Source organism: Ascaphus truei, chromosome 4, assembly GCF_040206685.1.
Source record: "Ascaphus truei isolate aAscTru1 chromosome 4, aAscTru1.hap1, whole genome shotgun sequence".
Lineage (NCBI taxonomy): Eukaryota > Metazoa > Chordata > Amphibia > Anura > Ascaphidae > Ascaphus > Ascaphus truei.
The window spans coordinates 74,626,552-74,643,190 of NC_134486.1; the positions used below are offsets into that span (position 1 = coordinate 74,626,552).

At 36.6% G+C, this 16,639-nt stretch overlaps 1 protein-coding gene across 2 annotated transcripts in view; it reads left to right on the top strand.

The window, feature by feature from the left end:
- The window catches only part of SPTLC3 (serine palmitoyltransferase long chain base subunit 3), a 129,620-nt gene extending 113,248 nt beyond the window's left edge, over window positions 1-16,372 (top strand). For both annotated transcript variants that reach the window (XM_075596051.1, XM_075596050.1), the window contains exons 10-12: window positions 3,295-3,430; window positions 8,438-8,567; window positions 10,730-16,372. In XM_075596051.1, the coding sequence (XP_075452166.1) occupies window positions 3,295-3,430; window positions 8,438-8,567; window positions 10,730-10,843 (380 nt within the window). In that variant the 3' untranslated portion in view covers window positions 10,844-16,372. The remainder of the gene's footprint in view (window positions 1-3,294; window positions 3,431-8,437; window positions 8,568-10,729) is intronic.
- Window positions 16,373-16,639: the final 267 nt, after the last annotated feature.

Consider the following 16,639-nt stretch of genomic DNA (forward strand, 5'->3'; position numbering starts at 1 on the left):
TCTGCATCTGGTTGACTTCATATGGTGTAAATCCATTGTGTATGGTAAAGCATCTAGAATCCCAAGTAATTTTAAAAGCTATTTTGTCTTGTTTTTAGAGAAACTGTAAGTGGGAGAGTGGATTTCTGTGGAAGCATGGTATGCCAAAAATATTCTTTTAAAAATACCACAGACCTCTTTTTGTATTAAGTACTGGAGAGATTTGTAGTTGAGCGCTTCACTTCATCTGCTTTCTTCAGTATGGCACAGATGTTTTGTTTTAGACAGGGAAATTTACGAAGGATTTGTGGCCTCAACTCACCCAGTATATTGAAAAATGAACTGGTAAAACCAAACCAAACGGCAGGTTGTAGCCAACTACTACAGGTTTTAATCAGAAAGCGAATTTTTGAAAAATATATGTTTTGTTCTAGAAACTGAAACACAGCGTGTTTTATAGGATTTTATTCAAATAATGTGCGTGTCGGAAAAAATGCTTCAAGCACAGCAAAATATAAACAAAGAACAAGGACTAAAGCGCTAGTTAAACACTCGGTGAATATTGGGATACCGCTAGGCTTAAAACTCTAAATGCTCTGCTGCTGGAGTGAGGGGACTGTTCCTGCGTCCATTTTTTATTGTAGAAAACAGGAATAATGCAGCACAAAAAAAACCTCGAGAAGGAGTTTGATGGGAAAAAGAAACAATATATAGTGTAATACAGCTTTAAATGACTGTGCTGTTGAGAAAAAATATTGGGTATTGCACTCACATTTAGTGCCTATAATATAGGCGGTGGTTCATAAGGCGAACCTCCTCCTTTGTTTTTGGTCACAGGGACATGTTCATGGAGTTTGTAAGAAAAAACAAAGTGGGGCAAACACAGCGCAATATGTATAATGAACTTTTAAAATGTGGTCAAAGTGAATTAAAAACACTTACAGTAGAGTCATTCTTTAAAGCATTGATTTTAAGTGAAAAGTATCAGTGTAGTGCAGGAGAGAATCTCTTTATCTCGTGTGTCCGTTCCTGATGTTGGCGTCTAACGTCACTCCGGGTCATGCGCATCTCTCATCCGGAGTCTCACGGAGTTCCTTCAGAGTCTTTGATCTTTACTGCTTGTCACACTGGTATCTCTAAATCTCACCCTATGCATTTCACAAGATACATTTGCTTCCTCGGGCTCGTCGTAATTCGCACTGCTAGAGCCTTTACATTTGTAGGTAGTCTTCTGATCCTCAGTACATTTAACGCAATTTAGAAATTCGCCTCTTAATTTATTTCTCAGTAGACATGTTACTCATTCAAAATTAATACCAAGAAACACCCCTAAATGTTCTAGGCACAAATAATACAGAAGGATCTGAAATAAACTTGGTATGCGTTCCTCTAACCCTACAGAATTAGGCTTCTTGAAGTGAGTAAATAAAGAGACATGAAAGTGCTGGTAGGGGGTTACAGGCACAACAATTTTGATATATTGTGACCTAAAGTCAAATACTGTATATTTGTAAATGCAGCTTGAAGCTTTCGGTAGCGTCTTCTCCATAGTCTTATGGAGTTATGTGATCTCCTGCCAGTCGTTTAATTATAAACTTCCTGAAATCAGTATGACATTAGTGCTGTGTTGTACCAGTCAGAGATGTACTCCCTATAATCCTTAACTTCTAAAGGATGTCTAGAACCATACAAAGGTAAAGCAGCAAGCAAACACAGGACAACAGTCTATTACCCTATTATTTCTTATATCTTAGTGTCTGTGTCTTAGCTACAACTCATAACAACTACTTAGATTAACCAATAAATGTGGGACTTTGAATGCAATGGTATCCATTCAACCAATTTATTATGTTATATTTTAAGTTGTACAAATGTAGCCATAAAGAACTTTGTTTTGCAGGTATGAGCTAATGCTACACACTAAAGCAAGTTAAAAATAACAATTAAAAAAAAAACTTATTGGCATTGAGTATAGTTTCCTTTAATTTAAACAGACCATTTTTGTAGAAAAAAAATATTCGTTAGACGCGTATGTACTACTTTATTAGATGATTTACTTAAGTGATTCTTAGGTTACTGTTGCACACGCTAATCACATACAGAAAGAAGTTCTGCTCTTGTGCCCATGAATATGACCAGCACGTCAGAGACCCAATATACATTAAATAGAAAACAGAATGTCAGTCCTTTTATATATTGAAAGTAGTCAGTGTGCTGGAACATCCTGGAAGAGGAACTGCCTGAAGCCTCTCTCCAGTGCACTAAGGGAGGGGGGCAGACAAAGCCATTGTTAGTTTTTACCTATGGGCTCTGTGATCCGTGAAATACGAAGAGCACACGGCACACCCAATAAAAATGGCACTGGTGAGTGAGAGAGAGGTCTGTATGCACTTTCTGTTGTGTGAGCAGGGTCCAGCATAGGCAGAGTTTCCCTGTCTGGCTCCTTCACAAAGTTCCACAATTATTTTGCGAAATCATATATGTGAAGGTGCATACACCATTGAGAACGTGAGTCCCCATTACTCATTTGTGGACTTAAGAGAATATTGTATTTTCTTTTATTTTACTTGTATTTTATTTTATTTTTTTTAACCACAATGGATTCACTTTTCTTACGAATTTGGATTATCTCAACAATGCATTTGCAGATAGCAGTCAAAAATGTTTTTTTTTTAAGTGTTTTAAACAACTTCTCAAAGTAATAGCTTTTTTTTTTAAATGATTAAATCTCCCGTTCATTCACTTTGGACATAGGAGGGGCTGTCACTTTAAATAGTGTTGAATTTGTATGCATTTATTTTTTGTATATGCTTGTAAAGATTTGTGTGTATGTTAACACTGCACCACTTTGCCGTGTAACCCTGACGTAGCCAATGTGCTTGAACTCCATTTGGGAGGGAAATGACTAAGATCTCTTTATCTGCATTGATTAGCGCACACACACTGTTTTATACAATACACTGTGAAGTGTTTCGAAACAGATTAAGCAAATAAAAATATCACTTGTGAGCAGTTTGAAACATTTGTGAGTAGTAAGTAGAGGTTTTAAATTAGTGTAACATCATTATTAAAATATGGTATATTTAGATATTTTGTGACGCAGAGGGAAACAGAAATAAAGGGGCAGAAAGCTTGTGGGTCTGGTTCGCGTGTGGTTTCCCTCTATTTTAATGTATTTATTTCTTTTATAAACTGCTGCATACATTTGTGCTCTACAAATAAAAATAGACATACATTTGAAACCAGAAATATTGCTTTAAAAAAAAAAATTTTGGTTTTAATCATTAATTGTTTGTGGTATTTTGCTCCTGTTAGGACGTGAAAGGGTGCGTCAACTTGCGGAAAACACCAGATACTTCAGAGAGAGATTGCATGACATGGGATTTATCACTTACGGGAATGAGGAGTCTCCTGTCGTCCCTCTACTCTTGTACTTGCCTGGTAAAGTAGGGTAAGTATTACAGGTCTATTTTAGAAATCACATGTGAATGCTGCTTTCTTTGAAGGCTGCGAAACATAAAACTTTATATGTTGATATACATTATATATTTATATTGATATTACTTTGATATAGGGCCAGCCACTATCTAAACCCATTGCCTTTTTAAAATGTAGCAGGGGGGTGATACAATACTAGAATATAGCAATGTAAAACTGCAGTAAAGCACAGGATCAAGTCAATCTATACCACAAGCAGCTTGCATTCTCAGCCAGACCTTACAATATGTCTGGAACCGGGTATGGGGTCTGAGTAATAATGCTATACATATTATGTTTTGTGATGCTCTTCACATACTTTCCCGGGTCATTGGCTATAACAGACCTTGCAACATGACACAAAAATAGATACACTTTAGTTGCTACTTTCAAGAAATTCCTATGGAAGTCCCTTAACTTATGCAGCTAATCACACACACAACACACACGTTGCGTTTTTGTAAGCAGAGTAGGAGGAATTTTTCTCTTTGATAAAATGTTTCACATCTGTGTTTTTTTTATTTAATTTTTTTCAGTAGTATGTTAACCAGCATCTCAAATTAGCGGGAGGTTTTGCGGTTCAGGAGTCACATTGGCGCCCTCCTCGGCTTTCACACAATGGCAGAAATATGTACAATAGGTACAGCTGGTTTTCATTAGGCACCTGACAAATATGTACAGTATAGTCATAGTGTAAGGTATCATGAAATTCCTTTGATATCACAGAAAAAAAGTGTTTTTTAGGATATGAAATAAGAACTAAAAAAAAAAGTATTGATTTAGTCAAACTAGCACAAAAGGCGGCATTTCAGAAGATCCCAATTACAAAGTGTGAATACCACATACTGCCGCTTTCATTCCCTTTTTTGATTCTATTGCAGTCCGGATAGCTTTGTCCGTATACAGTAACACAGGGTTAACACTTTTAACTTGCCGACATGCAAAGTTACACGCGTGCATTTTTATATGTAGCTATATACATTTATTTATATACACTTGTTTTAGGGTTGACGTGGGTGGCTCAGTGAGTAAAGGCACAGACTTTAAAGCAGCAGTCCAAGCTGTCATTTTTTTTTTTTTTTTTAATTTCCCCCTCCCCCTTTAATGTGTGCATCAATACAATCCACACAATGATACGTAATTAGCTAAGTTGTTGATCGATCCGTTCTCCTGTGATCGATCGGTGAAAATTTGGCTCTGGGGTTCACTAAATGGCTGTCAGTGCAGCAGAAGAGGGACAAAGATGCAAAGATCTGTGGAGACGATCATGTGACAGGTAGTCACTAGATACAATTTGTGCACTGCTAGAGGGTGGGCGGGGCTCAAAAAGGGGTGTACCCGAGCCTGTTTCAGAAGAGGAAGGCGATGTGACTTAGTAAATGCTTGCTATAGAAACAAAGCTTGTTACATTATAATACATAAAAAATGTAATTCAGAGTTGTTTAAAAAAGATAAATGCTACAAATATTTTCTCATAGTATAGAACTGATTTTATTTTTTAAAAATTACACATGAAGGCTACTGCTTGGTCTGCAGCTTTAGGCTACGGCCCCGCTGTCTGCGCTGCACACGTGCCTGCCAGGCTGGTGTGGCCTTGTGCTCAGTCACTAGTTCTGCTCACAATTTTCCTGTCTGCAGGAAAAACGGTGCGCACAGCGCGGCGGCCGCTCCCTGCAGCAGGCCCGGCCCCAGTGAGGGGGGGCTCTTGTCCTCGCAGCGGCAGCCAGCGGGGACCAAGCCTTACAGAAGTAGAGCCCGGTTTCACATCTCAGTGTCTGCTCATTGTGACTTTGGGCAAATGCCTCAGGCACCAAACAGATTGTAAAGCCCATTGGGAGAAAAGTACAATAAGTATTACCTATAGTATTAACTATATGAACTATATACTGTAGTTACATAGAAAGCAGGGAGTGACCAGGATGCATGGATAAATGAAAGTACAAATGTTAAGCATGGTAACAGATGGAGAGTTACCCAATATGGGTGCACAGTAATCCCTTCTTGTTTTTTTTACTATGGATGATTAAATCTCTGGAGATTTGCTCTCATTGCCAATGACATCCGTAAAACCAGTCAGAGGTATCTCAGCTATGCATGGAACTCCATTAATTATATTCACTGTTATTTATTGCAACAGGGTTTAAATACAATTTTGGCCAACTAAAACAGAAAAATTGTTTTTATTTATTAAAAGTACATTTTAACAAAATATTTTGTCTTGCAAATAACCGTAGTATGCTACAGATGTACTTTAAATAGTAAATGTTTTTCCCTGTGATTATTTGTAACGAGTAGCCTTACCAGAATAATACCATCTAAAAGGCTTTTCTCAGTGTAATAATTCCAGAACTTTACAAAATTACAATAGAATTTGTACTAGTCTTTTTTCCCCCACTATTCAACACGCATTATTTAGTATATCTGCATATTAAAAGATAATAAAAGAACTATGGCTTCTTCGCAGAAAACTGTCCTTCTATAAGTAATGTCTGATGACTTGAGGCCTTCAGCATTATTCAGTGCAGAACCGTACACATTTGATGTGCTTGTCTCCAGCTCTCGCCACTTTCCAGCATCGTCACTGCTGCCCTCCGTACTGAACGTTATCTTCTCGAGACCAGCCATTGACTGGCCTTCCGCTACGTCCAGGTCTCCCTGGCACCACAGCATGACGTTACTGCTAGCTGTAGTCCTTTACCGCCTCTTCAGACATCCTACCATCTCTGCCTCTCAGTGAACTTAAAACTACACACTGTAGAAATTGTAACTTTGTACAAAAAGCCAACGCGTTTCAAGCTTTATTGGCTCTTCCTAAAAAAAAAAAAGTCTTGTTACACCTTATATCCATTGCTACAATTCAATATATTAGATCTTTAATATATTATAAATGATATATAAAATAACATTTAGTTAGGTAAGAATACATTACACACTAATTAGAAACATTTACTGTATAATAGTTAAAGTATGACTTAATCAGTATAGAAATTAATCATTCAAAAACTAGTATTGATTAAAAAAATAAGCTATAATCTTAGAATGAGTGCTACAAATATATATTATGTAACAAATAACTCCTTAGTTATTAGTTATAAGTACACAAAAAAGATACATGTATTAATTACCAATACCCATATAAAATATGACCTAAGATGACAAGTGCAAAAAGTGATAAAGCCTATTACTGCTACAAACAATACTGTGTGTATATACTCATTTTATTTATACCCTTAGGTTCCAATGTCTCTTATTCAGTTATCAAAAAAAGTAAATAATTCAAGTAACATGTTTAATATATTTTCCCCCATAAATATTATAATCTGTAGATGTTTATTACCATATATTTTATGCATGGGTTCCAAAATTGATTTAACTTTTGCATATTAATATTATAACCGTGTGTCAATATGTTTACTGATTGTAAAAAATAATTATGGGAAAATATAAAATCTGAATGATCTAACGTATTTTTTAACTTTATAAACTATAGAAAAGTATTGCATTGAGTTCTAGCAATGAAGTGAACTTGTAATAAATCAAGCTGAAAAGGGCTTTTTAGGTACCAAAGTATCATTTGTAGGCTGCTTCCTGTATTTTTATTTTTATTTTTCTACACATATCTCCTACCATAGATTATTACATTTGGTTCTAATCCGATATAAATTAGGCTAATAACAGTGTGAGAAACCATGATACGGATCACTTTGATTGTTTGCAAGTCATTTGCATCCCTGTTTAAGTGGATGCTAAAACGAGTAATAAAAGAACAGCATGCGTGAATTTAAGTAATAATGGCCAGGTAATATTTTCATCTTAGGTGATCATTCCCATTGGGTAGTATATTGTTTTTTTTATTTGAATGTCACATGTATTATAATGTTAGCAGCTGTTATTGATTTAAAGTCCTGTAGCTGCTAGGCATCACATTTCGCTTGATTTTGAAATGTTCTGAATTTTGAACCTATATTCATCAAGCTCTGTTACTGGCTAACTCGCTCAAACGGGCTTTGAATGGGAGTTCTTGCCCATTTGGGTGTGTTAATCCGTAACAGAGTTTGGCGAATAACTCCCTTAGTGAATATTGTGCTAATTTGCTTACTTAATAATGCGCATTCTGATACTGTTAATGCAGTTTAGAGGATTAGACCCTATAACAAAAATATTGAATATTAATGTTTATGGGTGTTGTCTGAGGGAAAGCCTGACTTTGTGTATATATGGAACCAACATATTCTATAGCTCACGTTCAATTTGGGTAGTTGATTCAGTATATGACTTGAATGGAGTATAACCAACATAAAAGGAGGAAACATACAGCAGAATATCATTCTATCTCCATAATGATGCTTCTACTATATATTTTGGAAAGTTGTGTGTCTTGTTTGCTATGGATTTGTATATCTCTTAAGAGATCGTAACCAAATTCTGCATGATGGTTTGTGAGATCAAGGAGCAGGTTTTTGTCTGTTTGGATACAATTCACATACTGTACAGTATGGCATCACAAATGACTTCATCCCATCACACAACCCTTAAGCTACCACTTAAGCTTGGTCACTCTGAAAATCCCATTTGCAACATTAGCAAAAAAGATGAGCCATAGTCCATTAAGAGTGTGTGAGATCGTTGTTTGGGATGAGAGTACAATGTCCCACAAACACGCATTAAAGGATCTCGATCAAACACTTCAGGACCATAGAGGCAAGAGAACTATTTTGGGTGGAGGAGTTGTTATTTTAGCAGAGGGATTTCACATTAAGACACTAAAAAAATGTAATTATCCATTTATAAATCTCAGTATTTTTGGTGTTTCTTAGAGTTCCTGAGCAACGCCAGGTACTTTCAGCTAGTTATAAATAGATTGGTGTTAAAGTAATGTGATGATTTTAACCGAATATTAGGCTGTCTTCAATTTACACTTTGATAAAACATAAAAAAAAAAAAAACATGTTTACTAATATCCTTTTTGTTACCCCCGCAGGGCCTTTGCAAGGCATATGTTGGAAAAAAAAATTGGTGTTGTTGTAGTTGGGTTTCCAGCAACCCCCATAACAGAATCCAGAGCAAGATTTTGTATGTCAGCCGCACATACGAGAGAGATGTTGGACACGGTAAGTTCCCATGTTGACATGTCGCACTCAGAGTTTTGGCAAAGATAGATGATTTATAACTGCAACTGAAAATGACTTGGAAAGCAGGTAGCTTTGAGCCACAGTAATTTCCCATACTGGAGTTCCGTTTTTATCAACCTCCCATGCGCAACTTTTTTGGAAGGGACAGAATTTCAACAATGTAATGCATCGGTCCCCTTTTCATTAAACTGCTACAGCAAACTAGACCCATGCACTTCCATAGTTAACATAAAACAGATAGCTTTTCATTTTGAGATATGGCTGATCATAGAAGGGTTTATTTACATGGGTTATGATCCATATCTGGGAAGATACACATATATTTTTCAGTTGTTTGGAGTGCAATTTCAGAATTGTTTTAGAGCAAAGATACAGCTCTCTGTACTGCTGTGTGAACATGTTCTGTATTTGTAGAATTTGTTTTGTGGAGTACTTTAACGTTATAGATCACCCAGCATACCTCAGGCACCATGTCAGGACTATACAGTATGTCCGCTGGTGCTGTGCTTCATAGTTTTAAAATGGGTAGGTGAGATGGAGAGAGCACTTGGAATATATTCAACAACTGTGTGCGTAATATACTTTTGATGAGCTGTAAAGGCTTAAGATATGATGAAAGTTTGAGTTGTTGGAATTGCTTTCAGATTTTACTATCTCACTGTATTGGGAGTGAACTACAAGTGGTCGTCGTTTTCCGACGTTTCCCTTTTCAACGCACATCATATCCGATGCTTTATAATGCATACAGTACCAATGGGCTGTTTTCCAAACGGCAAAACACCTTACCCAATACTCACCGACTCGTATCCGACTCTTTTTAGAATACAAACCAATGGGCAGAAAATGGGTCTCGCTTTACGATGATTCACTATCCGAAGCTATTTAAAAGAACGCATTGTTTTGGATAAACGGGGACCGCCTGTATACTTATTTACTTTGAGTTGATGTGTTTTTAATGACATGTACTGTATTGGCAGATGTTAATCCATATCATTAATATTCAAATGATCTATATTTATATATACCCAAGTATTGCTTGCAATGAGTCAGGTGTTTTGTATTTTAGATAATATACATCTTCTTTAATTAAATTTTTTAAAGTGTCTCAGCTTTTGCAACATACATTGAAGTTTCACAAAAGGAAAAACAGACAGGAATGTAACATCTTCTATGCCATATTTAACATTTGTTTCATAGTTTTTTTTTTTTCAACCCTGATAAAGTTTGTTTGACAAAGTAGCAAATCCTGCATAACATGCAATGCTAATTTCTCTGCATCGTACTTGGGAGCTTAGAGATTCTTAGGAGCTCCATACGCAAATGTAATGATCCATTCCGGGTTATACTCATTTGAAAAAACTCACAATTGGATAAAAAAAAATTCAGTACTCACATTTTTGACCGGCAAGTCTTTAAATCAGAAAGCTGTTGGGGAATTGCAGAATTAATTATATTGTTGAAAAAGAGAAGTGATTTAGAAAGTAATTTTTTTTGACAACCGGCTAATCTGAAATGCTAGTCAGTGAAGTTCTAAGTAAAGGTAAAATATCTTCTTCGCCAGGTATAGAATAAGCCCCTTAAGTTTTCTGGCCGGGATTCAATGAGTGCCGCCGGTGTGGGGTATCGTATCTGGCATGGCCTTGAATGGCAGTAATGTCGGATCAGGATACGATACCCCACGTCTGAGCTTATTGCATGTCCCCCTCTATCACCTTGGATTTAACGGTTCTGGTGTTTAGGTAGTAAGACGATTTGATGCTCAGAAGCATTTTTATATCAGCAGCTGGCAGTATGAGGTGTGTCAAAGGAGAGGTTAGGGAGGACTTACAATACTTCATAATAGGAGCGAGACGCTATTATATAATTTTGCTTCTCTGACCATCATTTTATTACACTTTTTGTCAAACTTTGTGATACCTGAGGTAGCATAAAGCTGTTAACTTAACCAGTGTCACATTAAAGAATCACCTTCAACAATCACGGTACATTGGATGTAGCTGCTAGCAGAAAGATTGAAGATTGGAGTTGAGAACACCTGCCTTTTGTATATATCAATGCATGCTACAGTAGGTACACATACTATACATTTCTTTAGATGCCCTGTCTTTGCAGAAAGCTTACCATATACATGGATTTTTCAGGTCCTTGATACTCTTGATGAGATGGGCGATTTTCTGTGGGTGAAATATTCAAGGAACCCCAGATCACCCCGTTCAGAGCAGTTTGATGAAACCAACTTGGAACTTGATGACTGAGCGAAGGGCCTCGTGTTCCTCCTTATGCCTCCACAACATGATAGCACTGCTGTCGTGTAGCTTCATATCTCTGGATTCAGAGGACAATACCGCTGTGGATAACGCCATTCAGCCCTTCATTGCAGGAGAAGCCTCAACTCAACAAAGCTTGCAATAAAGGGAATACAAAAATATACTGTAGCATCATTATGTTGCAGTGTTTTGTCTTCATCCGTTCTTTGCTTTACTTGTCTTGTTCTTGTTGTGGTTTTTTTCCCCCCACTTTAATTTTGTCATTTTGTCTCCATTAATACTTTAAAACATTTTGCACATGTGAATATACAACTGCACTGTGACAGCTGGATGCAGTGCTGCCAAACAGAGGGTAGAGCATCCTGTGTGCAATTGAATTTCTACTTTTTACTGCTGAAGAAAAGAATATTAAAGTATGCAGATATGTCAAAAACATACTCTGATAATATTATATCTTCTAAACCAGGTGTTCCCAACCTTTTTTACATTTTGCACCCCTTCCCCCCTGATGGAAAATATGTGTTCCGAGAATCCCTAATTAATCTCATTGCCTACTCATCAGGCTGTTCCTAACAAACGGTGTGACCAATCCCAGGCCGAATAGTATCCTGAACTCGTGTGGGTGACACATGCTTAATAAGGCTGCAAACTGCACCTCAGTGTGTGCAGACGGCAGGGATGGTATAGCTGTCAATTACAGTGGGAGCTTCCAAAGTCACAATGCCTTGTCGCTCTAGATGCAAAACAATGTGGGGAGAGACATTGGAAGCTACTGCTGTAATTGACAGCTATGCCACTCACGATGCAGTTTGGGGCCTTACGAAGTGTCCAGTGCCCACACAGGCTCAGGGACCCACTACTGTCTGGGTCTACCATTACATTTGTATTTTTTTTGGCAAAGCCTTAGGGGTTCACGAACCCTCTTTTGGGAATCGCTGTTCTAAAGGGTACTGTACTTGATCTATAAATGTCTGCATGCAGTACCTTCAAATATATGTGGAAGTGTAGTATCAACTTATAAACTTGGAACTACAGTAGTTCTCTTACCATGAAAATCTCAAGGATTTAAATAATAAAACAAAATCATTGAGAAAAACCCATCTTGAATGATAGAATCTCCGAGATAGTGCTATAACATAACAACTATCGCATGTCCAAGTATTAATTTGTGTAGAAATTAATCTAGACAACAAATGTGTAATAATTTATATTAATCCAGTGAGACCACTGTAAGCATCTCCAGATAGCTATGTCATTTCAGTTTAAATGAGAAAAATTGCAGATTGAAAATATATGAAATGTCTATTAAAATATTTTTTTTTTAATACTTTTTTTTATATTCATAAAATTTCAGAAAACGACACAAATCTTGGGTTCACTGAATGAACTTGAATTACTTTAGAGTTTCATAAGAGTAATGAAAACACTGAATTTCTGAAAACGTAATATTATTCTACCGTAGTTAATTTTATATCATTGCACGCATTGCTGTAAAAACAACTATGAATTGAATACTAAGCAATGCATCCATAACATGGATTTTATCTAGAAACGTGGAGCCTCGTGAGCAGAAGTGGTACTTGTTGTTGTTGTTGTTGTTGTTGTTGTTTATAAAGGAACATGTTAAGAGTTCTAAATGGCCACATCAGCAGATGTGAATGCCCCATAGACTGGATGGGTAAACATATATAAGCAAATCTTACTTACATAATAATAATCCTTCTATAGTAAAAGAAAATCCCTGTGTATTGTGTCCCCTTGCACTAGCTGGGTCGTATCACACTTGGACGGATTTGTAATGTAAAGGACCACCATTAGTATTATTTTTCATCCTTAGATTGACATGTCAATCTTTCTGTGGCCCCAATTCAATGTGCTGTGAAGCAGCTTGGAAGCCGCTGGACTCCGTTCATTTGAACGGAGTTTTGAAGCTTCATTGAAAAAGGAAAAAAACGGTTTCAAAACCTATTGAAATGGGGGCAAATATTTGTAATGGTTTTCAGACCCTTCCAATAAGAAATGTCTACAGGCGAATTACTGTCGTTCCAGCCCCTCTAGCACTGACCCAGGTTAAACAAGCAAATAGTTCTGTTTTTCTTTTTCCTAAACATATTGTTTGGTGTAGGTGGATGTCTTTCATTTTCATTTTTTTGCTGCTGCTACAATGTTTAATTTTACATGTTGGATTATATTTTTTAGTATGTGGTTTAAGATATTTGTTCATATGAAGCGGAAGAAGAATTGGTCTATGGATGAACTAATTGTAAATGTAGAACAGGTTATTTTTGTAATATCTCAGAGATCTTTGTCATGAACCAAATGTAAGACTGTTCATAAAAGAAATGCTGCAGATACACATTTTATAAAGTACAGTCACTATGTTTTGTGGCTTGGCTAATAAACTTGGAAAAGCATATCAAACTTGATTTAGATATACCACCTCAACATGTGTTTAATGTTCAGTTGTGCTACACTGTAAGTCCGTGTAAACACGGGTTCAGATTCAACCTCGGCCATATTATGGGATTTACAAAGGATCAATTTAATAGCAGCGCGCCAATTCAAGAAAGGCTCAGCTGCTCGTTAAAACCGTTTTATGTGAGACTTTACCGTAAGAACTCACATTTCACATTCAAGTCCATGTAAGCCACTTGGTCTCTTTAACTTTTTGAAAATCAGCTACCACACATTCCGCAGTATTAACTATCACTGAGCGGAAAATTAAAACCATACCATTGGCAATCTTCATCCTTGGTACAAATATCTCTTGAGAAGAAGGAATACAAATGTTGGGTGCTTTAAAGTTTTAAATAATAATAAAAATAAAAAAATTGCAGTAATGGGGAAGAAAGTGGCCACGCCAAATGTCGATGAGCGGGAACTGCATTAATTTACAGTGTTTTGCAGGCCTCTCTGGCAGTGACGTGGTTAATTCAATATTGTGCCACAATGCCCTGCTTTTTTCAGTGCCTTTGAAATATCTTACAGGTCGCTCTGGTGCTGACGGTAACGAGTCCTTAGAAGCAATGTGTCTGCAGGGTCTGGTGCAGGTGGGCAGACCTTACCATTGTTCACTACCATTGTTCACTATGTTCTAACTTTTTGTGTTATTGCAAGGGTGCTCAACTCCAGTCCTCAACCCCCACACCCCCCACAGGTCAGGTTTTCAGGATATCCCAGCTTCAGCACAGGTGGCTCAGTTCTGTGCTGAAGCAGGGTCTGATTGAGCCACCTGTGCTGGAGCAGGGATATCCTGAAAACCTGACCTGGTGGTGGCCCTTGAGAACTGGAGTTGGCCACCTCTGTGTTGCTATATTTTCAATTCTGGTGTTACCACATTTTGTTTTGTGATAGAAGTCATTGAAAATTACATAATTGTTGACTTTCACATCAGCAATAAGGATTATTCGGTAATGTGAAATGTTTGCATTGTATGTGTAACAGGTTCTTGTTTTGCACTGAAGTTCCCTGTGTTTAAAGTATAAATACTTTTTGATACAATAATTGTATGTATGTAATTGTGTTAGATGAGCCGTTTTATTCTTGGATGATAAATAAAAAAGTACCTCTCGCATTGCACTGAAATAATGCTTGCACATGAATACTCACTGCTCTCATTATCACAGTGTTTGCATCTTACCCTCATGGCTTCTTTAAAGTCCTGTCTTGCAGTGAGCAAATTAAGGGCCATATTTCCTAAACTGTGCAACTCCATAACACACCTTACAGCATGTAAGTAAATAAATACATTCAAATGAATGTCTTAATTTTGTACAATAATATGGTATTTGGGACACTCAGGAAGGTTCATCTGTATTAACCCATTCAGTGCTGGAGAAGCGTCAAACAAATTCTAGAACAATACTGTATATACACAGGATGAATAGATCTGTGAGATTTAAAAACACTGTTCACTCTGGTCCATGAAACGTTCGTGCTACCTGCAACAAACTTTAAATTCAGCCAGCATATAATAGGCTAGTGGACTAACTTGACATTGAAATTGTTCTTATGCGGGGAAGACTATTATGTAACACTTATTCAGTCACACTTTGTAATGTATTTCAATTGCTTAAGAGTGCTCAGGGATTTGACACATTGTGTTACAATTTGTTACTGTTCGTTTCGTAGCTCAAGATTTATTTAATAGCTTTTTAAATTTACACTAAAAAAATCTGACTACTTGAAGCACAACAAAAAAATGCCATAGCGTATGCAATGCACACTGCTTGTGTGGGGGGTGAGTGAAGGAATCACCTATATGAGCTACACTTTTTAGTGATTCCAGATTTGTATGATGTGAGTTTTTAGGCTTTTCTTAGAATATCCACAATTTTATCACAATTAATATTTCTCTTAAAAAAAAAATGAAAACTTTTGTAGATTTTCCACTGCAGTATGTGATTAAGATACAAATGGAAAAGAAAAGGCGATTTAATAAAACGATTTTGTTTTTAAACCAAGGTTTTGAAGGAAAAAAAAAAACATTTCAGTACATGCCTAAAACAATAAAAGCTTTGCTTTCACAATCTTGCACTTCCTTTCTCCTCTAGAGACCAAGCAAAAGTACAATTCATTTTAAACCAGTAAAGTAGGGTGGGCTACTTTTTTTAACAAGACATAAGTTTCACAAATGTTGCGGAAGTGTTTAAAGAAGCCACACTACTTTATTGGCAATTTTGAATTACTGAAGGTTGTTTAAATGGCTTAAATCCAATAGTTACCATTGAAGTAAGACTTATGGAGGTTTGTGGACATCTTAACTTTGAGGTAGATTGCGGAGTATGTGGAATCTTTGGCTATTGAGATGTTTTAGAAAATATTTATTAAACCCAATATGGTGATCAGTAAAATTTCCCCTCTTCTCTTTAAAGGCCTGATGTCTAGTGGGCCAAGGAGTAGAGGATTAATTGCATTATGCTAGGTTACAGTCTACAGCAGTGTTTTTCAACCAGGGTTCCCCGGGCATCCCTAAAGGGTTCCCTGCAATTTCCTGGTAATTTGAAAATGTTGCCAAATACAGAAGAATTTACAATCTATCTGATCAGAGTTCCTATTAGAGATGCTTGGGGGTTCCTCAGAATTTCACTTGGGGTTCCTTAGCCAAAAAAAAGGTTGGAAACCACTGGTCTACGGCATTTGGGGATATATACTATAAATGTTGGAGGTGTCTGAAACCTATCTTACATGCAAGATTAGAGGATGCATAGTTGCTACCTACAGTATATAGAGATGCCTTTTTTTTTTTTTTAATTAATGTAAACTATTCCTTTTCTAAAACCCTAATTTCATGTGTAAAATAAATTTTATGAATCAGAATTGTTATTTTGTTAATGTAAATCAAAATGTGCTCAAATCTTTTTTTTTTATATATAGTTTCAAATGTATGTGATGGTGTACATATAATACGCTTTTCATAAAAGACATGCTTATTGCAACATGACTTCTATAACACTATCTGAACTTTTTAATGTTTAATAAAGATGTTTGATGTTTTATTGCATCTTAAGAAATCAATATGTATTCTGTCTATTTTTTAACGGTCTTGCGCCAAAATGACTTAAGTATGTTTAAATCCAAGTTAAAGCTATGTTCTGTTCTGACCCTTCTGTTCTGAGGGCGCAGAGCAATGCATTGCATCGATAACCAATAATATATTCCACTATGTATCATCCTTATTCCTTTGAATGCCAGTTTGGAGGGGCACAACCTGAAAACTTTGATCATTTTGCATATTGTAAACTGTATACATAATTGGAAAAAGTATGTCGGTTGGGTAGCACT